Source organism: Struthio camelus, chromosome 1 (genome assembly GCF_040807025.1).
Source record: "Struthio camelus isolate bStrCam1 chromosome 1, bStrCam1.hap1, whole genome shotgun sequence".
NCBI lineage: Eukaryota > Metazoa > Chordata > Aves > Struthioniformes > Struthionidae > Struthio > Struthio camelus.
In genome coordinates this window covers 208,508,238-208,533,461 of record NC_090942.1, presented here as the reverse complement: position 1 = coordinate 208,533,461, position 25,224 = coordinate 208,508,238, and the positions used below count along the sequence as shown (strand labels likewise).

The 25,224-nt window shown below is 41.4% G+C and overlaps 2 protein-coding genes across 2 annotated transcripts; both read right to left on the bottom strand.

Moving 5' to 3' along the window:
• Positions 1–969: 969 nt before the first annotated feature.
• On the bottom strand, positions 970–10,073 carry LOC104151760 (stromelysin-1-like). The gene is made up of 10 exons (XM_009686763.1): positions 9,966–10,073; positions 8,921–9,165; positions 8,681–8,829; positions 7,561–7,686; positions 6,808–6,969; positions 6,521–6,677; positions 4,213–4,346; positions 3,524–3,683; positions 2,177–2,277; positions 970–1,070 (listed from the first exon to the last, which is right to left on the bottom strand). The coding sequence occupies exons 1-10, from the start codon at positions 10,071–10,073 to the stop codon at positions 970–972; spliced, it is 1,443 nt and encodes a 480-aa protein (XP_009685058.1).
• A 7,278-nt stretch (positions 10,074–17,351) lies between these two features.
• LOC104151759 (stromelysin-1) lies at positions 17,352–23,895 on the bottom strand. Its single transcript, XM_009686762.2, has 10 exons — positions 23,747–23,895; positions 23,329–23,573; positions 22,711–22,859; positions 22,491–22,622; positions 21,485–21,646; positions 20,704–20,896; positions 19,482–19,615; positions 18,832–18,991; positions 17,852–17,955; positions 17,352–17,633 (listed from the first exon to the last, which is right to left on the bottom strand). The coding sequence occupies exons 1-10, from the start codon at positions 23,849–23,851 to the stop codon at positions 17,533–17,535; spliced, it is 1,485 nt and encodes a 494-aa protein (XP_009685057.1). The 5' UTR covers positions 23,852–23,895; the 3' UTR covers positions 17,352–17,532.
• Positions 23,896–25,224: the final 1,329 nt, after the last annotated feature.

Sequence of the window (25,224 nt, the reverse complement as noted above, 5' to 3'; positions counted from 1 at the left end):
CCCAGTAAGCACACACAAGTGAACACACACACACACACACACACACACACGTGCACACACACTGTACACACACAACTGTCCACAGAGATCAATGTAAGGAAAGGAAACATGCAGCACTGACACTGATGGGAAAAGCACAGACGGTTCGATCCTGTTCCTCCTCTCATCAGGACTGAAGTCCACTAGTGGCATATACATGTGGAAACGAGCAGAGGATGGCTTGGGACTTCGGTGGGTCAGATGGGGTTACTGGGATCCCCCTCACCTCTGTGCCTCTGCGCCTCTTCGTGTGTGCGGGCAGCAGCCTTTAATCACATAACCTAACATGAATCAATAAATCTCTTGGGGTAGGATACATCACACCTAACTTTAGTAATCTAAAATCGCATACCCAGACTGCTCAAATCTAAATTGCTCAGATAGGCTGCCTCTACAATCAATAATGAGAAAGGAGCACTTCCATACCCACGTGCCCACCTTAGGTTGGGAGAAATCGCTTTCTGGAGTTCCTGTTTTTCTTTCCCTAAGTATGAAAAGAAACTTTATTAGCCTGGTTTCTAAAACTGATTGAAAGCAATCCTAGCCTTAGGAACAGAAATGCTGTTCCTAACCAGCTCGTGGCTGGTAGGGCTTAAGGTAAGTTGGTGTACGGCACAAAGAGTGAAAAGATGACTGTGGAAAAAATGAAACAAGAGGCAATTTTGTATCAAAAGTAAAAACTGTGTTGTTCTTTGCACAGGTTAGCAATTTAACAAGTATGCAGTAATGCTCACGTTACTTATGTACATATATATACAGCCATATGCTAAGTACTGTTCTTTTGTTATTACAGAAATACAGCTGTGCAGGGGCTGAGGTTTGATGACTGAAATCTGAAATATTTAAATGTTCCATATATTTATAAAAGAAAAACCCTCTCTAGTACAATAACACTGCATTCTCTCCTGCACTATCACAGATTTCATTTTCTTAGCAAGGAAACCAGAAGTTCGTCTTTAGGAGGCGTGTAACTCTCTTCTTACCAGGGTCAAACTCAAACTGCTTTCTTCCATGGAAGAAATAGAAGAAGTCTAAGAAAAAAACAGATGAATTATGATATTGCTGATGTAAAGATTAATATACTTTAACCAAAGCTGGAGGGGGTTCAAAAAGACTTTGAACACATTTACACCGCTAACAGCATCTACTCCCAGGTGTGACCTCTGCAACATGGTGCACGTGGCTTGGGGACACGTTGCTCTGGGCTAGTGCTTTCCTTAGTAAACCAGTCGTGTACATGCTGATACACGAATTCTGTGAGGTGACCCTCATGAATCTCATGAGGTTATTTAACCTGTGTTTTGCAGTTTAAATGTTTTCTGTAGTGCAAAGCTGTGTTGAACCCTTCTAGAGGGGACCTTTTCTTGTATGCAGGTGAGGGCACATGTTGCATGCCCCAGAGCGTGGCACAGAGCGCGGCGGGTGGCTGTGGGCATGAGCACTCTGGGATGCTGCGGGACACCATGCAGGGAAGGAGACACCCAGCCTCGGGGCACTCATATCCACCCTGCCCTCTGGGAGTCATGGCTGCAGCTGAGAATCCCCTCACTGACTGTAAGGCTTGTTTTGGAGAAAGCTGATTGATAGATTCCCTGGGAAGCAATTAAAATTTATATTCTTTGATGATCAGGAGAAGAGTGCTCAAGAGTGAACTGGGAAGCTATGTCATTTGACAGTGTGGATGCACCCTAGAATTTCCTTATCTAAATAACATCCTCACTTGCATGGGAAAAACAAGTGCCAGCTGCTATTCTTAAAGTAGTACTGTTTTATATCATAGGGCTAGGCTGTGATAGACTTACTCACAGCAAGTGGACCTTATGTTGTTGAGACCTCACTGTCTTGAGTGGTACTCCTCAGAGTGTGAGATGCAGGTCAACATGAATACAGATATTGCAATCTGTCCTGTAGAACTAGCTTTTCTATCTTTTAATTGATTTGCAGCCCGTCACCAAAAATATTGCTATTTTTCAAAGGGGTAGGGTGAAGCATGGAAGTGTTATGTGACTATTTCAGGGCCTCAGAGGTCACTCTCAGGGCCACGGGTAACATGCAGAAGTGCCTCTTTCTGTCCAAGAACTCTCAGTCCTATGACTCCAAGCATTTAACACACATTTACTTGGGAGCTCTTACTCACTTTTATTTTGAAAAACTGCATCGATCTTCCCATTAATTCCTGGAAATGCATCTCTTATCTTTCTGGGCTTCTTGTCCATGGACTGACTTCTTTTATTATAACTAAGAAAAGTGAGAAACAACCTGACATCAATTGAAAAAGTAAATAAACCATGTTTAAATCAGCCCAGCACATTACCTTGAACCAGCTAACACGGAACTAAGCCCAGTGAAGACTTTCAGTAGCCTTTAGGCAGTCTTTAGACAGTCTTTGAGATGTCAGAAATCATTATTATATTATTACGGGCACTGGAAGAATAGTTTCTGTTTATATAAACTTAGGACATGGTCTAAGAATACCTAATATTTGAACCAGCATTATAAATCTTATCATTATTTTTCTAAGAGACTGTACATGGAGTGATAGATAATCTTACCTCAAACAGAAGCTAGATTTGTAAGCCTGTATAAGACTGCTTTCATGTTCCCTCTTTGTAAGAAATGTTTATCAGGAAAAATCTGAATTTTAATCAAGCTATAAGTTATTTTTAGTTATTTTACTTAAGTTACTTATAGCAGGCTAATGTACAGTACAGCTAATGTATCAGTGCTGGAATAACAAGGTTATAAGCATCTTCATTCTGATACTTGTGCTCAGCAAGAGATTTAATGATTAAATAAATGGCTAGCTGAAGTCCTTTAAACTGCGACAATTTGAACTAAAACGTGGAAATTATTCTTCTGTTTAAAATGTAAATATATGGCTGACTAATTACTTCAGGATAATCACTGTATGTATGATGGATCGCTTTGGAACTCTCATAGTAATAGAAAAGATAAAAGTTGTAGCATTCAGCTCTAAAAGCTGAGTTTAATTACCTCATCTCCTTCAGTTTTTAGAAATAAAAGGCCTAGGAAACAAAACTGAGCAGTAGTGATTGAACTGAAAAGAGAAAATCTTAACCAAGCACACGGGATAGTTCTTTGCAATACATGGCATTTAGTTTCAGTTTATTGGAACTACCTGTTGGTAAGTGGAGATAGAATTTTTACCCCACAGAAATGGTTTTAATAAAAATAAAGAGTCTTTATGGTTCCAGCTGATTTCCTGTAATGTGTGGAGCTGTAAGATGGCTTTCCTTCAAGGCAATCAAATAAAAAAAAAAATTGAAAGGATTGTTAAATTAAAGTAATTAAAAGGAAATCTAAAAGCATTGTTCCAGCTCCCTTTCAAATATTTTTCCATAAACAGTTGTGATGGTGAAAGAGATGACAAAAACTGTGTTACTAATTCATCCTAAACTATGACATGATCACAACATGTGATTATGTTTGTTCCTATTTAAGAAAGTAGCACAGGAAATATTACCTCCAAAACTTGTCTGCTATGAAGTAATATGTTTTCCCCTTATGACCATCATAGAAAGCAGCATCAATTTTGATGATATCCTTTGAAAAGCCCAAGACATAGATTTTTTGAGGGTATCCAGGAAGTATGGTATCTCCTCTCACAACCCAGAATTCATTTCCTATCAAAAAATGTTGATGGAAACATTATCAGAACATTCTGCTGAGAATGATGCAATCCTTTCCATGAAAATTAATATTTTAATTGAAAAATGCAGCTAAGATAATGGTTATTTGAAAATATAGTAATACAAGTTCTCTAGTCCAAAAAGTGCAAGAATGGTACTGCGTACTGCGTTATATAAAAACTGAAACTCCAGTCTTCCCTCCCAGTGCACCTTAGCTTTCCACAAGCTAAGAAGAAGCATGTGTTATTACTTTTAATTTTGATAGATAGCTCTCCAGAAAACAGGAAAATAATGACATTTATTTTGGCAGAGAATTTTTTCCTTATTGACATTAAAAAAGACACATTTTTCTCATCTGGGACAATGTTTTTGCTAATTCTATGCTTGAAAAACACTAATTTGTTGGACTATATTAAAACTTGTGGAATTTCACAGAAAAAGCTTAAGTGGTTTTCAGGCCAGACCCAATCCCTCAAGGCTATATGAAAAGGAAACAGAGGAAAATAAAAAGACAACATTTTACCTTTAAAAAGGACAGTTTCATCTTTTTCAGGAATTTCATATGCAGCATCAACACCAGATGGCAGCCGTGGCCAGAATGAAGTTATTAAGTTAAAGTCAACTGCTCTGATTGAAGGATGCTTGCGCCAAAAATGCCTGATATAAATACAGTACAGGTTTTGTATGAAATCACATGTTCATACACACCAATGCATGAAACCACATCATGGCAGCAGGAGGAGGATTTGTCTGGCTAAATCTAGCCATCTTCCCTGTGCTAGACACTCTAAGCTCCTTGTAATAACACTGGAAAAAATGTCCTTTCCATGATGGGATCCTTCTCATCCTGATGCAGACAACTAAAATAGGTCAGACGAACTGTGCTGTCAAAAAAGCTATCATTTTCCGTTTATGCAAAAAAGGAGCCTAGACAGAACTGGCTCACCTGTAAAGGCTGGTATAGGATGAAATTTTGAGAATGATTCCCTGCCTCCTGGTTGCCAACATCAGTTTGGAGAAAAGCTGGCATGAATAATGACAGCTTCTGTGAAATAACCTCTGGAATCCCTGAGGCTGAAATTCTGCCTTTAATGATGAGTTTGGGAAGGGTCCAGAGCAGGGAAAGTAGAGCCCTACGACACAAAAAGGAGATGAAGTCATCTCTTTTGCATCTTCTCCTCAAGCCCCTGGGCTGCCATGTCCTTGGAGAGGGGCAGTTTATGCCTTGGGCAGCACTGAATCAATCATCCTTTTTTTTTTACTACTATTAAATCGCCACTACAGAGGGTCTTCAAGCGGATATTGTGTCAGGACTGGTAAACCCTCAGCTTTCTCAAGGCAAGGACAGCAACGAAGCTGATGAGTGTCCCCAGGCTGGTGGTGCCTTTTTCAGAAGCGGAATTCTCCCAGGTAATGGGACTTACTTACAGCCTAAAATAAAAAATGCCCATGTTCTCAAAGGAGTTATCTTTTCCCCCTTCTGTTTATAGCATGCCCTGTTTTGAATGTAATCTTCCTTTTTACACTTACCTCTCTTCATTTCTCCATCATCCTCTTCCCTTTGTCTCCCACCCCTTATCCTAATTCTCTGTCCTACCTGCCTCCTTAGAACTGTTAATTTTTGAAGGGGAAAAGGTTTCTAATCCTTAAATATAATTCTTTGGCTAGTTGTTTTAGTCAATGACTGCTAAGGAGACATGGTTGAGCGCAGGTAAGAATAACCAATTTAAGCACTTCAGCATAAATTCCACCATTAGAGATTATCACAGTGAAAGAATCAGACTTTACCAGTAGCTACTAAACTAATCAGGTTAATACAACTTTAATAAGTCAGAATACCGCACTCGCTTCAGCTGTGACAGCTGGGCTGCTGTTATAATGCCATCCACTGTCTGTACTCAGGTAATGTCTGTGGCTTGGTGTGTGGAAATCACCAGGCTAATTTTTCTACAGATAAAAAGTTTCTGTACCAAAGTCTCTGATCCTAAGGCATAAATATCCTAAGAGAATAAGGCACTGTGCTTTCCACTGAGATTAAAGAGAATAACTTACAGGGATTAGCAGAGTGACACCTGGGCCTGGGGAGAGACCCAAGATAGGGATTATCAGGACAATATAGACTTGAGCCTACTGTCAAGTGTGGACTTCACTATTATCCCTGCTGTGTGCATACACATTTGTGCATGTTCAAGTTCAGATTTAACTGCAGTTAACACTAAAGAAAGAGAACCTGAACACCTTACCGTAGCCCAGGACCTCTGTCATGGGCATGGGCATAGGGAGCACTGAGCTTACTGCAGGGGTCCTGAAGGGCCAGTGCTTGAGCTCAGCTCTATCGGTGCTGACTGAGATCCTTCCTGAGGATGCACGGTGCTCGGGTGGCAACACTGGCGTGCACTGTCCAGCCAGCGCCTTGGCACTACACTGTGTTTCAAGGAGAAAAGCTACCCTCACTCAGGGGGCTATTCACAGCACTGAAGCTAGGTCCCTGCTCTGAACTGCCATCTGGAGAAATATCTCTCCCCATCAGCATGGGGGTGCTAGCGAATACGCCCTAATTTAAGACTAAAGTTGAATAGTATCATCCAAACTGCTAATGGCCTAACAATAAAAGTGGATAGAAACATGATAATAATGAAGCTTGGAGTTCATAAACCACTTCTCAAATCTGCTCTTTACCTCAAAGTGTAGCTATACCTCTCATCCGAACCTCTTTTTGACCACTAAGAAATCTCAGCTTGACAATATTCTGGGCAACGTTATTTTTCCATATTTTTCGATATAACTTGAAAATGCACCTCTGTTATTTTACTTTCAGAGAGCTGACTTACTTGTCTTTAAAGAACATTATTTCTCCACGGAAAGTGGTGACAGCATCAAAAGTTAAATCGGGGCTGCAGGTGTTTGGCAGTGCAGGTTCTTTGGGCTCAGATGGTTCTTCTCTCCCGGAAGATTCTCTCTGGTCATTGTAGGTGTTAGAAGAATGTCCTAAAGCAGTTAACAGAAGAAATTAAAATGCTATCCCATTCAGAAATAGCTATTACACAAAAACGCCACTGAAATGTATTCCAAAGTGTTTGAATTTATAAGTGCTAATTGAGTAATAACTATGAATTACCGTAGAGGTGCTGAATGCCATTAATATCGTCCTGATGCAGTGGGAACACTGAAGGATCAAATTTCCTATATATTGGATACATCAGAGCTTCAGGGTCTTTGGAATGGAAAAGTCCCAGTGAATGGCCAAACTCATGGAGAGCAACATAGAACAAATTGGTGCCTGAAAACAGCAAAAAAAAAAAATGCATAAAACAAAAGCTGTGTCTTTTCATTTCTCCGGAAAACATGAAGGCCATAAAGCAGATCAGAGGCTTTTAGAACCACTTCGCTAAGCAAGTGAAGCTGCTTATGGTTAATTCAGTTGGAGACGAAATTCTAGCCACGAAGAAATATAATGAAAACATTGAAATCCATGACAGGTTTCAAAAATATAATTTTGTTAGTGACTGAGGAAATAACCTGCTGATCCTGCAGGAGTCAGTGTGGGAGAAGGATCCCAAACAAGTGCAGGTGATGTAACTGTGAGGGGAGAGACAATTAGAAGGAAGAAGGAAGAAGAGAAGAAGAGGACTACCAGTTTCCTTACCTTCCTCCCAAGTAAATCTCCACTCAGTCCATGACAGCTGAGTTCTCAACTTTCTAAAGCAGAGGGCTCAGAGGCTTTTTGTAATTAGAAAAGTCAGTTGCCCAATGTTCCTTCAAATCACTCCCACCTGTCAGTACTTCATAAAGGAGATAGGAGATAAACTTTGAGTCCTTGATTTCATGTATGTCCTGCTTCAGGCAGGTTTTGGAGAATTCAATTTCTTACCCTCTGTGCTTTTGGTCCAGGTTTCATCCTCATCAAAGTGAGCATCTCCACCAAAGTCCTTGCCAGGTGCGTAGGCATGAGCAACGGACCCTCCTGGGCCGTCAAAGGGGATGAAATCATTGTGACCTGAGGAGCGAGTACCACACTCAGCTGACTGGTGGCTACTGGGGGTAGCAGACCTCTCCCATGCACAGAACTTTCTATTCTGCTGATTTTGTAAACTTTCAAGTTTCTCCTCCAAGTGAATTTGCCAAAAGGCCTATTTTTCATTTGGAAAACGTAGGAAAATTTGGAATGATGAAATCTTGGTTTCCCCAAGAAATAGGTGGACGTTTGCCTACAGCTGCCATGAGGAAGGGAGGAGGAGATGTAGTTTTGCTTGAAATGTATTCCCTTTTTGCTCATAAAGTCAAATTTTCCAAAGCTCTGTGTCAACAGTCCTCAGGTAGTTACCTGAGCCTGACCGATAACTAAAAGGCTGATGGCAGAAGCAAGACCCTGGTAAGACTGTAATCTCTTCACCGGAAAGCCCTTAGATGTAGTCTCTGAAAAGGATGCAAGAACACAGCAGTTGCACACTGCACCTGCACAGGCTGCACAGCCTGGATGAGTGAAGATATTCATCTGAGGTGGGAGCAGAGACGACTAGGAGCATGCAAGCCGGCGGGATACTATTAATGAAAGAGGGGAAGCTGCTGGTAAATCCACTCTGCGGGCTATGCTAAAAATATCAGCCTTGAGTCTGCCTAGAGCTTATTTAGCTCACATAAAGCATATGACTAATCCCAGGGGTGTAATTAGAGCTATCTGCTCCGTAATGCTCTAAGCACGAGCATATTGCACAAGCCCTCAGTCTATTGTGTTTCATGCATATGTTGGACATTATAGACTAGGTATAGTTCCAGTGAACTGCAGGCAGCGCATTACATCATTTTCTCTTTCCTTCTCTCCATCTCCCTCTATGTCCTCCCACAAAGATCTTCCAGCCCACAACCATATTATTTTAAGCAGGAACTGTGATTTCCTGTGTGACTATTCAATCTGATACTGAAATTTAAACATGCTATAGGGAAGAATAAAACATTACTTTTTCAGGTTGACTGCTTTGTGGAGTTTTTACCTCTGGCTGCAAAGGAGATCATTATGTCTGCACGATCTCTGTCTTCCTTGATGAACTTCAATGGAGTCACACTGCTCCAAATGTTAAATGCTTTCTCAATTGCTGCATCCACATCTGCTGGGTGTAGGTCTGGTGTATAATTTAATATCCTATAAAATAAAAGATAGAGAAAATGTTGTGTTCTTGCCGCTTACGCTGTGCAAAGCACTGTCTTTATTTTAAGAATTCCACTATAATTACCTGTATGTCAGAACTTGTTTTGCCCATTTTGGCTCTCCTGCAAAGGTGGAGAATGCAGCTATGTCAGGGAAGCCACAGCGCGGTTTCTGTACCAGGTCCAAAGTTTTGGAATCCAATCTTCCAGTCACCTCCAGCCCCAAATATTCCTGCATTTCTTTTATTTTTTTGGTTATTGGACTGTCAGTTTTCCAAATGAAAGAAGATTCACTATCTTTCTTAGAGATGTAATAATTTTCCAGGTACTTCTAACAAAAAGAAAAAAGTCATTTTAGGATTGTTAAATGCATTTACTTTTGAAGCTCTTAAAAACTATACTAATGCCACTTCAAACCTGTACCTTTGCTACCTGTTCTTTCTGTCCCTTGGGAATGTATGCAGTAGCGCTCTGTTAAAGCCATGGATTAATATTTTTCTCTTAATGATGATGTTTTTATATTATGTTATCAGTTCAAAACTTTTGAAGTTTACACAGAATACATTCAGCATTAGCATTTGTTCAATAAATTGCTTATTTTCTGTAATGTATCCTCCACTTGCCATGTGCTCCCAGGTTACACGTAGTCCTTTAGAGCAGGCAGTGCATAAGGTCTTTGAAATATGTGAATGAATAGAAAATTTCAGCAGTGGTATTTTCCATTTTACCACACTTCTGGGAGTAAAGATGCAGACAGAACAAAACCTTAATCTTACGGAGAGCTATGTCTGATAATATTATAAGTCACAAAAATAACTACATTTTCATCCAAAATTAATCAGGTGTAGACTGATTCAGGTGTTTTGCTATGTGTAGGCTCAAATCCTAAATGGATCGATTTTAATTGTTCTCTACAAAAAAATTAGAGGTAAAATGAGAATTAAAGAAGCCTTTGCTGTTACAGTTCAGAATGGAGCCCTTTTGCTTGAGAAACACTGGATCACAGTATTCGTTCTATTGTAATTTGCAGAACTAGCTTCTCAGCTACTCTGCTCTAGCATTATTCCAGGAACTGCAATGGGTCCTCAATAGTCGCTAATGACCTCATCCTTATGCAGGTACCTTCCTCACCTGGATAAGCTGCATATCATCTTCTTTCATCTGTCTTGTATCTGCAGGAAAAGCACAAGAAAGTGCTGTGCACAGTAACAGCAGAAATGGGAGGCTCTCCATTTTCATCTTCATTTTCCCTTGCCTTTAGAAACGTCTTTTTCATGGTCTGCCACACACCTGCTTCACCTTTATATAGTACTTGTTTGCTTTATAATACTTTCCAATCCCTGACTCACTGATTCTCATAACCTCCGGTTAGCAATAGAATATATGCAAAGCAATCATTTTACCACAAAAAGATTAATGTTGTCTTTCATCCTGTTCCACCCTTGTGCAGGTTTTGCAACATAGTAATATGATTAATGCGAAGAAAATAAGTCTGTAGTTTTTTTTAATAAGCTCATTAACCTTTTAGTTATTAAAACATGGCCTTATTTTCCAAAAACCTAATGTATGTCTCTTAATATTTTGCATCCAAAGCTCCTGAAGCACCTAAAAGAAACAAAAAAGAATGCTCAGAAGGTTATAGAATTGCAGACTGTTTTATAATTTTTTTCTTTTTTCTCTAATTTTTTTATAGTTGTCTGTACAATAGCAGACATTTTCAAAAATTATTATAGTACCATCACCTCTCCCTTTGACAGAGTCCTTAAAAAATAAGAGGTCAATGCTGCAACTCCCTGTTTGCTGAAGTAGTGCTTTATTTATGTAGTTTATCTTTGATACAGGTTTCACCTGGATGAAACTAACTTTTGTCTGCAGGAAAATGTGGAAGTCCCACAAGGAAATGAAAATACTTTTCTCAGTGTAGTCAGACTAAACTCAGTGAAAAAATGTGGCTAAGGTATGCCACTTTTATTCAGCAGTTCCCACCATTCTCAGAAGATTGATTACTTTGTGTATCAGTCACCTTCCTGCATATTGACTATAAGATTTTAGGAAGCACTGAGGTATGCTGGCTCGTCCTTTGATGGTTTTCCCCTCTGTTCTCTGTGCCTGCTGTTGGCAGTAAGAACTGCTGAGACTTAATATCAGGTCTGTCCTGGCACTGAGCCCACTTTTGCACCGTGCCTCATCGCACCCTCCACACATGCTCCACAAATGCAGACAAAGCAGAGATGACTCCTGTCAGAGGTCCTGGGAGTCCTGAATAGAGATGCCTGCTGCCGTTGGAGACGCTCTACTGTGCGTGAGACTTCTGCGTGGGGCTGCCCAACATGATACAGGATTTAGGGGACACCCGCAGCGGGTGGGATGTTGCAAGTGCAGGGGAAACAAAAGCCCTTCCCACAGAGCTGGAAGCAGAACAGAGTAATGAAATGAGAGGCTAGAAATATATTATATGCTTGAAATATTTACTGAATTTTTTCCTACTTAAGAGCATTTTCTTGGTGCCAAAAGGATTTGGAGAGCACAGGACGCCTTTTGGCCATCAGCAATGAGAAATGGGGGAGTCCTGAGATCTGAGCAGCTGAAGTGTGGTCAGAGCCACGCAAGTGGAAGTGAGAAGGTGTCTGGTGGGGCTCAGAGAAGGAGAGCCTGGGCTGAATTCTTCTTCTGAAGGTAGCTCCCTGATTGAGACATTTAGTTAGGGACAGAGGCTCCCTCTCCGGTTGTAGAAGGATGTGGGTTTCTGCAGAAAATGACTCAGATCTAGGGTGGCTGAGATACTGTTGAGAAGTGCTCTTCTGTTATGGAGCTCATACAGGGAACTTTCGGTAACCACTCTCCTCACTCTGGACAGTTCTGTTAGGAGCCGCAGACAAGGTGAGATGAATCTAAAAATTGTGTGCAACATTCTGCTTTGCAGCTTACACACCCTTTTGCTTCCTTCCAGCAATACTGCTCTGTAGAAATAGCTTCTTGTATTTGATGCCCCACTATAGCTTTCCAGAACTTTATTCTCTTCCCAGATGAAAGCCAATTTCTCACCAAGTGTACAATATCTCCATGTGCACAATGTCTCTACGGTTCTAGAGGAAAGAAGTAATTTTCTAACCTGCAGGACTTGGTAAATTTTCCTCGCTCATCGTTATCTGTAATGGAGTGGCCTTTAGAGGCCATTAAAACCACCCAGGAGGGTATTTACGAAACTCTTGCAGTTCTTTGACTAGCAGCTTTCTCAAAAAAATTCTTATGCTATTTTGTCATCCTTTTTCTCAATATTCTTGATGCTCTTCACCATTGCTCCCAAGCATCTATCAATAACCTAGAAAATTCCCTAGCCTGAGAGACCTCCTTTGACATTGTCCTTTGAGGAGACTTTATCCTAAGTAGTACAACACATAATGGCAATCTCTTATTTTGGCTTAGAGAAGTGAGTGTGAAAATTGTTATGCTCTCCTTCTCCTAAACTTCAAGAGCGCCTGGATAATCTCTTAATGTTGCCTCTCCCTTTGCCTTTTCCAGATGCAGTCTGGGAAGCAGAAGCCTTGGATCCACTCCTGTAGCCCCAGCGCCCACTAGCCGTACTAGAGAAAGATGCCATGCTACATGGGCATAACACTGAAGAGAAGTCTTAAAACATGCTCCTTTTTGGCAAAGTCTGTTGTCAAGGGACAATTTTCTACACTTAAAAACTAATGCAAACCTCTTTTAAAAACACTTAAAAAAAAAAAAGTAAAGAAAAAAGGAAGGTGAAAGAACTTCTCATATGGCCTGGACAGGATGTAATTAAGCTGCTTTATTCTGAGAAGGCAAAGAGCTTAGTTATATGGAGCTGGAAATTGCCCTGCTGCACTGCTGTGGCCCCACTGCGTCCTGGCCTAGGCAAAGCCCACCCACGGGGACCTCTGCACCACAACACTGCAGCCTCAGTCGCTGCTGCTGATGAGCAGTGTGTAACTCAGAGCTTTTGGCACCTCCTGCCTGGCTCTGCTGCAAACCCAGAGGCCAGGCTGTATAAGCCTAGCCTCGTATGTGTCATATTGCTGATGATGAGGCATATGTGACCTACTTCTGGCTTTTATATAACAGTCGTCCTTGTCCAACACGGTAATGCTGGTTCACTGACAGGGCCCCACCTTGTCCTGGGCATATTCCATACTGGTCACCATTTCTCTCCAGTGCTGAGTGTTCAAGGCCTCCTGGCAGCTTAATTTCTCTTCATTTTCTCTGTGATGTTCCCTACAGTGCTGTGTCCCTGCAAGTAGAAACTTGCTGTATATATAAAAACTGCCCAGGAAGACCTTAAATCCCAGGCGAAGAGGACGTGTATTAGACATGTATTACCAAATCTCTTTGGCTACGCCAGCAACCCTCTGAAAATCAGACAAGGAAGAGGAAATACACTTCAGTGGGAAGATCTTTGTCACAATATCTCCAAAGACTTCCCTATAACACTGTTTCTCCTTCCCAAAAAGCAGTATATAAGAGCCATTGCTAGCTGTTGGACTAAACCAGTCTTGCAGTGTAGAATGAATAATTGCGGTTGAACTAAATGACGTCCTGGTCTGGAGCCCATGGCTGTGTTACAGCATTCAAAAGCGTCTGGTACACGCGACTGAAGTGACAGGACAGCAGATTCTGCTCAGATGCTTTTATCGTGTGACATTGTTGTATTAGCTTGTACTGCTACAAGGTCTCACAGCGCTCACTCTGGGTAGTACACTGTCATTAAGCTGTCAGTGAAGTCATTAAGAAGTTTGCGTGTGAATTTCAATATGCAGGAGAATTGGGTCTGGGAGAACAGTTTTGCAGTCAAGAATTTCAAATGTAACTGGTGATTTTGCATGTGTCTATTTTTGCCTGCCCAGTCTCATACTGCTTGGAAAGTCCATATTTTTAGAGGATGAGTGCTTGAATTATATCCACGGGCAAATTTTCCCTGCTGGTATCCAAGATACCTTTAGTTCCAGCAATCATTGATGAGTTATAACAAAATCATAGTGACAAAAAAACTTTTCTTGCCCACTAAGTGCAGGGAGGCAGCTCCAGCACTCCTATTTCCAAGGCAATCTGAATTACGCATTATTATGCCATTTGCTAGGAATTTCCTTGCTTTTCTCAAACCAAAAAAGGTACTCTTTAGTTGCCAAAATTTAAGACATTAATAAAGCAGAAATCCAGATAGAAAATCTATAGTAAACACATCTCATCAATCCCTCTGTCCAGGTAAAATCCATATTGTCCTCCATTTAAGATTCAGCTTAGACTCAAACAACAGGAAACTTTTTGGATGTTCCTCCACAGCCTAATAAATATCATTCATTTTTCAGCTGCTAGCGCTTTAAGCTAACTTACAGCTGACTATACAGGGGGAGGGGGAATTGTAATTCCATTTAGCTGTTTCCTTGAGGTAGTAATTAAAAGCCACTGTCAGCCTTATGGTAAGAGAAATAAGTTGATAGACTGTAAATGGTGAGTCATTGTAAACATCGTCAATCCATTGACAAAATGTTCTTTTTGGCAGCTCTTTCACCGCTTTCAAACTTCAGTCAACTACTTAGGGCCTAAAGGCCTGATTTCTGAAGGTAGAAGGTAGCCTTGAGATACAGGTAGGTATCTAATCAAGATCTCAAAGGTGTGTAGACGCTTCTGAAATCAAAAGGAATTTACCATGTTATTTAGGTACAAGTAGCATTCACAAATCCCCTGCCTAGCCCTGCAGGCATCTAAAGTCCTTGGACTGAAGTTTCTTCTGTATAGGCTGTCCATGTAGCACAAGCCATTGTGAAAGGTACTGGCAGATGTTGAGCCAACACGATTTGTAGCATGTCTCTTTGCCCTGCCTGAACTCCAGCCAGGTGAGCTGACCCACTTTTCAGTTCATTACTTCAGCATGGTGCTCAGCCACCACTGTGGGGATGCTGAGCTGTTCAGGGCCTCCCTGGTATTTAAGCTCTGCTGAGATTCACAGCATAATTTCTCACTAAGGTTAGTTTCAGGCATCATCGTAGCAGTGCTCAGAGTGTATCTCACATCACACAAAGCATGCACAAGGGTTAATTTTTCACTGGAGCAGAATGTGACAGAGAAAGGAGTGTCAGAAAATAGGTATGGAGGCACCTCGGCTGCCTGTGTACAGTCTTATCTCTTACTACAGTGGGACTAGAAGGTGCAGGTACTCTGGAAGACAGATGCCTTCTTCTGGCTCTGATGCACAGTGGAAGAGAAGTCAGTAAGTAGGTGTTTCAGCTAGACGTCTGAGAGATTAGCTTGCTTACGTACCGTGCAGAAGACCAGGAGCAAACCTCAGCTCTGCCTAACGGGGTCTGAACTGTGGTAACTGAAAGACTGTCCTCATCAGCCGTTCTCATCCGCTCTCGCTGTCTTTGACAGTTCTGCTAGAAAAGAGGAATAATGAAGAGGAGTAGAGTTCCTCTTACAGTGAGCTCATCAGGGCATTTTTCTAGCAGATGAGATGAAATCCCTTCAAGGAGAGGAAGGACTTCAGCCAAGCTTTACCACAGACCAAGCGGTGCTTTAATCACTGAGATGTCGTCCTGTGAGGATCTACAACATTTTGCATGTTCTGAGAAAATATAGCTCAAAGCTCCTAAGATCCTAGCAGGACTGTTCCCCGGGTATCATGCTGATATCCCTTGTCCTTAGATAACTAGATCTTCTCACTGCCCTATAAACAGCTGGTGCCTAAGCTAGAGTATAACTGCACAAACAAGCACAGGCAGGTTGTATTTCCTCCGCCCATGCTCCTGGCTGACTCACGGTGCAGCACCTCCAGCCCAGAAGCATGCAGCTGGGTTAATGAATCCTTTTCCTTGATGGGAGGGTTGCTTGAGGGGCAGAGCACACATGAGCCCAGGTGCACGGCCTCCCAGCATGCAGTGCCTCACGTCCAGCCAGTTGCTGTGCGGGCAACAGGAGCAAGCAAGCTTGCACACTTGTTGGCGTAAACGCAGCCTCAGGTACTGAGCATGAACCTTAGATGGGGAGAACTCAGAAGCAGGGAAATCCTTCATAGGAATGCCGCTCTGAGCATCTAGCTGCAATTTAGGATATCTTCAGAAACCTAGCACTGACTCTCAGATGATTTTGGGCTGCCCTAAACTTTTCAGCTCCTCCAAGAAGGTGAATTGAGAGACCTCAGCGCCTCACGAGGCTGGTCTCTGGAATGCATCTATTCCACTACAGGGTATCTCTAATTGGTGCCTTTTCTTAGAGAGCTGCATTTGCACAGTCCTGACCTAAGGATGCACAGGAATAAGGCCTTCCCTCTCCCCACTTTCACTGCATTTCAAGGCAGTCAGGAAAGAGGATCGGACCACTCTTCACCCCAGGCTCCTTCCAGCAGCCAAGGAGGCAGGAGGAGCCTGGAAAAGGGAAGACCACACAGCTCCATGCTGTGTCTTGGTTTCATTAGCTGACTGATTTAAAAGTCCAGCAACTCACTAGTTTAGACTAGTGAAGGATTATGACTCTCCCTGCTGACTCTGAGGGAAAGTGAGTAAAGCTGAAGTCTGGCTTTTTATTGTCTTGAATATATACATACTGTGAAGGGAATACAGTATGTGTTTATGAACATTAGTTGCGTAGCATTTGTGAAAAGTATCCACAAGCTCAGACACGCTAAATGGCCACAGAGACTCTGAGAATGGTTCCCATTGCAACATAAACGAGGATGGTGGAAGAGCAAGTATTTGTCTTACCACTGCAACCCACTCTTTCTCTGGAAGAGTCATCTCGAGCAGTTACACGAAAAGCCCTTTTTATTCTTTGGTCTTTGGTTTGCTTACTATTGGAAGTGGTTCTTGTGAGAGCAATAACTGCGTTACACACTGGACTATCAGCTCTGACTTCATTCCCACAGTCCACCAAAGTGCACCACGCGGTAACAGCTCAGCCAGGGTAATCACTTGACTGCTGGGACTCTGCGCCAACACATCCTCTGCTTCCCACCCTCCCTCAACACTGTCCCTTCCCAGTCGGGGCACCAACCACTCCCCTTTGGTTGCTCCTTCTCCTGCCAGAACCCACGTGGGACATCCCAGCCCCTGACTCTGCCTGATGCTTCTGCACACCAAACCTGCCCCCGCAGCCCCTCGCTATACTGCCCTTGCACATGCAGGGTGCACCTCAGGGCAGCCCGCACTTACCCCGTACCTGTCCCATGGGAACCATTGCAGGATGTGAGGACTTCACATGCCATCACCTGGGAATGTCCTCTCCAAGCCCTATGTCTACCTTCCTCCTTCTCCCTGCCCTGCTCAAGGGGGCTTCTGACCCTTCCTGACCCCCAGATCATTTCTTCTGGCCTCTTGAAACTGCCCAGATGCTTCTGCTTATTTTTAACTCCCCTCTTACAGACACTGAGCCCTGTGAAAACCTGAGGTGGAGTCCTAACACCGCTTAGACTTGAGTTCCTTGTCCACAGTGGACTGACCCAGAAGACATAAACACTGTTATATTCAAGCAAAATACTTTTATTATTCAAACACAATTTGACTAATAAATAGTGGAAAATAAATTAAAACTGTACACTGTTTTACTTGTTTATGATTTTAAATTAGATTTATCAAAGACCACAACTCGTTTCAGATTGAGACACACAGTAAAAGATGAATGGTATTGTTTATAACCAAAGAACATGAAAAAACATTCAGCCCTACACTGTCACTTAAGATTTCTAGCAGTCAAACCAGCTGTTGCTCTTCATTGTACGAATAAGCTTCTTGGTCTTCACATCAACCTCATACTGCTTTGATCCGTGGAAGAAATAGAAGTGTCCTAGAAATGGGAAATACAAAAATAATATTGAATGAATTTTTTTTTTTTGCATAAATGTTGATATACACTTGCTATTTTCTTTGGTAATTAAAAAAATCAGAATAAACATTTTCTACACATATATGTATTATATATATACTTTTTGAAATGTATGCTTTTTGTTATGCTTTTATTGATGGCCCTTTGTTTTATTCATAACTACATTTTAATTTATTTACCATTTTTGTGAAGGGCAGCATCAACTGTCTGGTCAATTCCATGGAAGTCAGCTGCTATTTTTCTTGGATATCCTCCTTCCATTGATTGGGTGTTTTCGTTGAAACTAAATGAAGAAATTGAATGAAAACGTGAAACAAATATTTGATGTTCAGTATAGAGACCAGGTGGATTTTCTACTGAATAAGCCTACTCTCAGCTGAAAATCCACTAACTATAAGCATCTGTGAACCCACTGAAACATATAAATCCTGACTGTGTGTATACTCACATCTTTACTTGGCTACACTAGCCTGTTTTCAGAATATCTGACTAAATATTTCCCTTCTGTTCCCCAGCACTCATAATAAGAATAGGTATTGCTCATAGTGCATAATAAAGTCAAATAATTATTCATACTGATTATTTTAATTATCCAATCTATTTTAAGTATCCAACCTATGAAGTGATCCCATAAGCAGAATGTAAACTTCTGGTGCAATAATACTGTTACAAAATAATTATTGCTGGCTAATTATTAGGGTTAATATTACTGCCTGGTGGAACTGTTTCTTAAAAAATAAATATTCCAATTTCCTTTGATAGTTTTCTTGATAGATTTGTCATGTATATATTTCAAAGAGCACTTCTGGCCTGTTAGTAGCCACTGAATGAACATGTAACAAGAAAAAAAGGCTACTCATACTACGTCATTTTACTGTAGCAATTTTACGTGATACTGCTTTATGTGGAAAAATAAGGCTGATTTGCTTGTACCTGTTAGTCGCAGGTTGCTAATAGTAAATGCACGTTGTCTTTATCTCAGCTGTTATAAATTTTGTTCTATGAGAAAACATGAATAACTGTCTTCAAGTTTCAGCCTTATATTGGCTGAAGAAGGCTGTTATAGGAGACCACAAACTTATTGTATAAATTCTAGCATTAGTCAGCTTTTAAAAAGCTATCTTGTTTATCTGTTCTACAAAAGAGGAATTAGTCTTACCTCCAGTACTTGTGGCCTACAAAGAAGTAAGTTTTCTTGGTATTTTGATCATGAACAGCTGCATCAATTTTTCTGACGCTTCTGGGGAAGCCCAGGTTCTGGATAGGCTTGGGGAAACCTGGCTGTATATTGTAACCATTGACAGCCCAGTACTGGTCACCTGTCAGGAAAAACAGAAAATCTTGGGATTTCTAAAGAGGCTGAGCTCCTCTCAAATAAAGCCTCAGAACTTTCTATGTAGAAAACGTCACCAAATTGCACAGATTTCCAGCTGAAAACTTTTTCCTCTAGGACACATACAATTTTGAATATTTCAGAGCTGTTGGATTTTCCAGTTTATGACTATTTTCTAGATGAGTTGTTTGACACCTTTAAGAACACTGAAATTACTTAATGTAGGCAATCAGTTTTGTCTCAGCTATGGTCTTCCCTCTCACTGACAAATTTTGAAACAATTTAGTTAAAGACATTAAAGCAGCATTTTGAAAATGAAAATGGATTTATATATTAAGAATTCCTTTTATTATTATCATTTTTATTATATTACATCTAATTTCATTGCATAACATACACAACTGTATGTAAGTTATCAGTACTACTGTAAGCTTATCCATGCATAAAAAGGACGGATGGAAATGTAAGAGAAATACCTTTAAAAAAAATTACTTGATCCTTCTTATCAATCTCATAAGTGGCATCAAAGCCAGCCGCCAGTGATGGCCAGAACGAGGAGATGGTGTCATGCTCGATGTCTGCGAAATAAGGACTTTTGCGCCAGACATAGCTAATCAAAATAAAAATGGCAGTGTTTCTTGTTAATATTTCACTAGATCAGTGACACAGAAATATACTTTAACTCCTGCTGCCTGGGTGCTGGAGCTAGGCACCCCCATGAGGCAGATCCGTAACCCCTTTTGGGATGCAGTGCACCATTTTGTCCTCCTCTCTCTTTGACGTTTGCCCTTTAGCGCTGGTTGAGCAGGGGTCCGTCAGGCCTCTCCACCAGCACAGTTCTGCACAGGAGGCAGCACGAGCCCCAGTGGCTTGCCAAGGCGACACCTGATGCCTGCAGTGATGCCGACAATTGAAGCTAGGTCCTCACGGCATCCCATGCAGGTAGGCATAGTTTTGCTCTCAGTTGCGGTTTGGTCACAAAAGTACACAAAACGCTATTGAGAAACATTTTAAAATCCAATATAAGGAAGAACTGCTGTCTCCTCCCCTTTCCTGAAGATACAGTGAACAGCAATAGTTTTCAAACAATTTTACATCACATGTTGTAGAAGGGGGATTAGAACCACTTCTTCATCAAAGGAAGTTTCTTCAATTAGAACACAATTACCAAACCACAAAGTAAGCCAAATCCTGGGCCTGACACCCTAATCCACCTCTTCAGGGTGGAAATGCATAGCTAACAACCTGTTAGAGAGCTCAGTATCAGAAACCCCTAATAGCAGAGGTTCTCCACAGACAGTGCTGGGCCGTAGGTCTTGAACTGACTCCTGGGTAGGGATGCTGCTGCCACCAGTGACACTTTCTGCAGCCTCTTGACCCTCATGCAGACCTAGTCTGATCAGGATAGTGCTTCATGTAAAGCAGGCTGAAGAATGACTCTGTGATTATTCAGCCTTGCACAGTTCTGACAGACCAGGGTGTTGATGGATGATGGCTTAAACATTTCACTCACCCGTCAGTAAACCGCATTACTCACTCAGCCCCGATGGTCTAGTAAAATTTTGCAAAGTTGCCTTAGCACTTCCAGAAAAAAAATCTTTGTTTATATCCAAGGGAAAATAAACTTCTTGAGCTGAACTTTATGCTTTGCCATTTTGAGTCTTACAAAGAGGTATTGCAAGAAATGAAATCACCTACCTGTCTTTAAAGAACAGTATTTCCCCACGGAGAGTGGTGATAGCATCAAAAGCCAAATGAGGGTCACAGTCTTCTGCTCTTGTGGGGGGTATGGAGGGTGGCACTTCTGTTGGTGCTTCTGTAGGGGGCACTTCAGTCGGTTCTTGTGGGGGAAGTGCTTTCGTTGGAAGTGCAGGAGATTCCCTGGGGGGTCCTTTGGGAAACAGATAAATGTGGAATTGGAAGGTGATTAGAATTTCATTTTTTCATGTTGCAGAGCTTGGAGATATACCATCCCAAGCCAAGAGCACAGGTTCTTCAAGGTTCCAACTCAACCAGTAAATTAAAAAATGCCAGGGAAATTCCTGGGCAATTTAACTTGATTATCTGTGTCAATAACTGTTAAAATAGTCTCTGGTGTGGTTTCGCCGTGATAACCTATTGCTCTCTCAGTTTGTATATGCTCAGGAGACCAAGCACGATTTCCAAAAGGCAGTTTTGTGTGGGATCACCCTTTTTTGGAAGGTAAGAGGGGTTAATACTACGGACATGGGCTGTTCCTCTGGTACTACTAGACAGTAGTCCTTGCACCTTCTGATTTACTGGCGTAGACACAGTCCCCAGATTCCACTTTGCAGGTGTAGACTCTAAACCACAAAGAAAATGAACTTTGCCCAAAACAACATCAGGAAATTAAAATAGATATCCTTCCTACAATAGAAAGATTATCACTTTCTAGCTGTTGAGTCAAACTGGTTACAAAATGCTTATCCATTCCCCTAAAATGATGCTTCTTGCTTACCATAGAGGGACTGAATGCCATCAATATCATCCTGAGGAAGTCTGTAGTCTCTTGTATCCCTGGCCATATATATAGGATACATCAAGGCACCAAAAACATTAGAATGACCAAGACCCAATGAGTGGCCTAACTCATGAGCAGCAACAAGAAACAAGTTGTATCCTAAAAAAGAAAAAAAAAAACAGCAAAGAGAAGAAATAGTAAATAACAATAGGATACACATGCGATCCTCTTGTGCATGATATATTCAGGGTGTTAATAAAGCAGCAGAATTTGACTATGTCCAAGGTAAGAGGCTGTCTGCTTGTGTCCTGGAAAAGAAGTGAGTTTCTGATTATAAGTGTTTTTCTCACAGGGAGACCAATTTGAAAACAATCCTTTTTCATGCTCCAGAAGTTTTTCTGCCCATAAACAATCAAAGTTTCCTTAATGTTCATGAAGATGGAAGGTTAGATGGAAACATTTTAATCATCTGATCAGATTTTGGTGAAACATAAATTATATGGATTTCACCTGTTAATTACATCACAGAGCCCAGTAACATGTGGGCTCTGATATCACCCCTTGACATAGCCGGACAGCAGAAAGCCTCACTTTTATTACTTGCCAACAAATTCAAGACTGTTTCCCTGGCAGAAATTAAAGATTTTCATCACTGTAAGTCATTTTATCTAAAAAAGTGAGCTCAATAATACAACTTTTAAGGATATTACCTGATGGCTAAAATTCCTGCCTTAAAGGGTGCTGCTCACCCTGTTTCGAGCTAATCTCATTTACTTCCTTGGAGCTGCAGTTTCAGTCTATGCATTAACTTCAGGGAACTATCATGATTGCGGCCCAGGTCAGAACAGGTAGAATCATTTTGCTAAATTGCGCTGATATTTTGCATCTCGATAAATCCTGGAATTACTGCCAGAGCATCTGTGGCTTTACAGTGTAATTAAAGGACTTCAAGATAAATGCTGTTTTACAAATGACATGCAATGCAATGCTTAAGGCTACCTACCATTAGCGGTAGTAAATTTGGTCCAGTTTTCATCTTCGTCAAAGTGGGCATCTCCTCCTATTCCATTGCCAGGGGGATAGGCATGAGCCAGAGTTCCTCCCGGACCATCAAAGGAATAGAAATCACCGTGAACTAAGAAAAGAAAAGAAAAGTGGTGTTTTTAATCATTTCTGTAAAAGTGACAAATACTTATCAATCTTAAGCAAGGGGGGCCCCTTACACTGAGATGCAAAGGAGATCATTATATCTGCTTCGCCACTGTGGAGCCTAGTGAATCTCAAAGGGGTCACACTGCTCCAGAGTTGGAAGGCTTTTGCAATTGCTTCCTCTACATCAGCTTGCAGCATGTCTGGAGTGTAGTTCAAAATCCTGTGGAATAAGGAGAAAGGAATTGAAAGCAACCAGATCACATGTGACTAAAGTACACAGTATCGAGGTAAAATATTTTCCTTACTGGTTATGATTGTTTGTATGTCTTGGGTTATTTATTTTCTAATTATCTGCTTACTGGGATATAACACAGGAAGGTTTCACAGTTTTCTTTCAAGCATCCTAACTTAGATAACCTCAGTTGCATCCCTTCTCTACTGAATATGTAACTGAATAGGCTCTTAACTAAGCAATGCAGACTCTTATTTTTGTCCCTTTTGCGACTTTTTGGAAGCCTAAAACAAAGGATGTGAATATTCCCCATCTTTATGGTCCTGTGACCCTGAATATGACTCTTACAAGGATAATTATAAGAATAAATAATAAAGAACCTATTGGCCTTGCTTTTGCCTGGCAATCACAAAGCTTCCCAATGATGTACTGTGAAGCATATTTTAGAATATATTACCGATATGTCACATCTTCTCTCCTCCACTTAGGGCTCCGAGGGAAGGTGCTGTATGAACGGACGTCTGGTATTCCACATCTGGGCTGCTTCATCACGTCCAATGTCTGGGAATTCAGTTCTCCAGTCACCTCCAGTCCAAAGAATGACTGCATTTCTCGGATTTTTTCAGCCATGAGATTAAAGTTCTTTGACTTAAAGAGAGAGCTTTTCTCCTCCTTAAAATCATAGAAGTTTTCCAGGTATTTCTGATGGGGGAGAAAGATAAATAGTTTAGTATTCAAATGTAAACTTTATGTTTACATTCATGTTCATTTTCAAATGTAAACTTGTTAATAACATATTCTACAGTTATTCCCAGTACATGACTATATTCATTTTTTCAGTAAATTAATCCCTAAGCTCTGCTTACAGTCCTTACCTGAGCAAATTGTATATCTTCTGTTTCCTTCTCTGGAACCACTGGTAAGGCACAAGAATATGCAACATACAGTAACCCAAGGAAAAGAAGGGTCTTGATTTTCATCTTTGCCTCTCTGTCCTACCAGTCCTCACTAGAAGATCTCTCAATCTTTTCTCCCTCTCTCCAGGGCTCACCAATGTTTCTCTATTTATATCAGTCGTGTGCCTGGTAAAGTCAACAGTTGCATGACTCAGCTTATAACATCCTCTGATTTCCCACAGAAGCATCGAAAACACATTTTGTTTTAGAAGTAGCGTAACATGACAGTTTACCTTCCCTGAAAACCCCCTGATTTTGCAATCATATTACTGGACAGTGTACCTTTTTTTTCTTCATTCCTAGACTGGACCAGTACTTTAAATTTAAAAGTACTCAAACCTGTAGGTCACCTAGATAAAAATCATCTTGTTTTTGAGAGGTGCTAAGGGGATCAGGTTCCCTGTGAGGTACATCAATCTATTCTTTGTACCACATGAGAAGATACCTCAGGAAGCCTTCCCTCACCTTTGAGGCACTTACACAGTGCCTTAGTACGGCAGGAATGAAACCCTTCCTTTAGCCCATCTTCTCCCTGTTAATTTTAGTGATATAGCTGGTTATACAAATGGCCCATTTGCTTCTCACCTTGAACAGCCTTAATATCCTAATACAATTCAATGGAAATGTGCAAAGACCTTGAGGGAGAGAAATCTTCTTCCGGCACCATAAAAGGAACATCTACTGTGCCTTGTGCACATGGCCCCCCACCTGCACTGTAGACTGAACTTGGAGACTATGCCCCTTCAGGATGCAGGTCTACGATACAGCATGGAGGGGCCTCTGTGGCACAGAGGGATGGGGCCGTTGAGGCTATTATACATTAACACAGGACCAGGTACCAAGGACTGGATGGGGCAAGTCTGATGTGCTGTAATACTCATAACGCCTCGCGGTGGCAACGCGAGGCCAAAGAGGGAAGGCAGATCGGCCATTGGTCCTTCCTCGAAGTACCTAGTCTTATGTTCAGGGACGGTCCATCAGGCCGGGGGAAGTCTGGGTTCAGGCCGTCCTGAAAACATGCAGTGCGTGGTGTATGTGAGTGCTGGTTTGCCGTATGACTAGAGAGACTGCTGTGTAGACAGACATGGATTGCTCTCCAGTTACCATGTTAGGCCCGTGCCCACACAGCCATCATCTGTGCTGCTGGGTGGCCCAAGTAATCACGGATTTATGGCTGCATCCCGTTGTTCTCCCATACTCACCCTAGGCAACCCACACACCAGAAGTAAAGGTCTCAGTAGAGTACCCTGGATCATATATCTTAGTCAACCTAGCCTGTCAGCCAAGAATATTTCTTCAACTAAAGAAGAAAGGGTAGAAATTGTGTTAGAATACAACAGGCACCTTGAAGTGGGGATGTTTCAGAAGTTTTTATTCCCCTTGGCTAAAAATACATG

Excerpts from the sequence above, each read along its gene's own strand:
- LOC104151760 (XM_009686763.1), bottom strand. The coding sequence starts at position 10,073 with ATGAAAATGGAGAGCCTCCCATTTCTGCTGTTACTGTGCACAGCACTT. Across the intron at positions 3,684-4,212 it reads TGAAACTGTCCTTTTTAAAG|GAAATGAATTCTGGGTTGTG; the intron begins GTAAAATGTTGT and ends ATTTTTTGATAG. Across the intron at positions 1,071-2,176 it reads TGCAGTTTTTCAAAATAAAA|ACTTCTTCTATTTCTTCCAT; the intron begins GTGAGTAAGAGC and ends TTTTTTTCTTAG.
- LOC104151759 (XM_009686762.2), bottom strand. The coding sequence starts at position 23,851 with ATGAAAATCAAGACCCTTCTTTTCCTTGGGTTACTGTATGTTGCATAT. Across the intron at positions 22,860-23,328 it reads AGAGAAGATGTGACATATCG|GATTTTGAACTACACTCCAG; the intron begins GTAATATATTCT and ends CTTATTCCACAG. Across the intron at positions 17,634-17,851 it reads TGCTGCCCTTCACAAAAATG|GACACTTCTATTTCTTCCAC; the intron begins GTAAATAAATTA and ends TCCCATTTCTAG.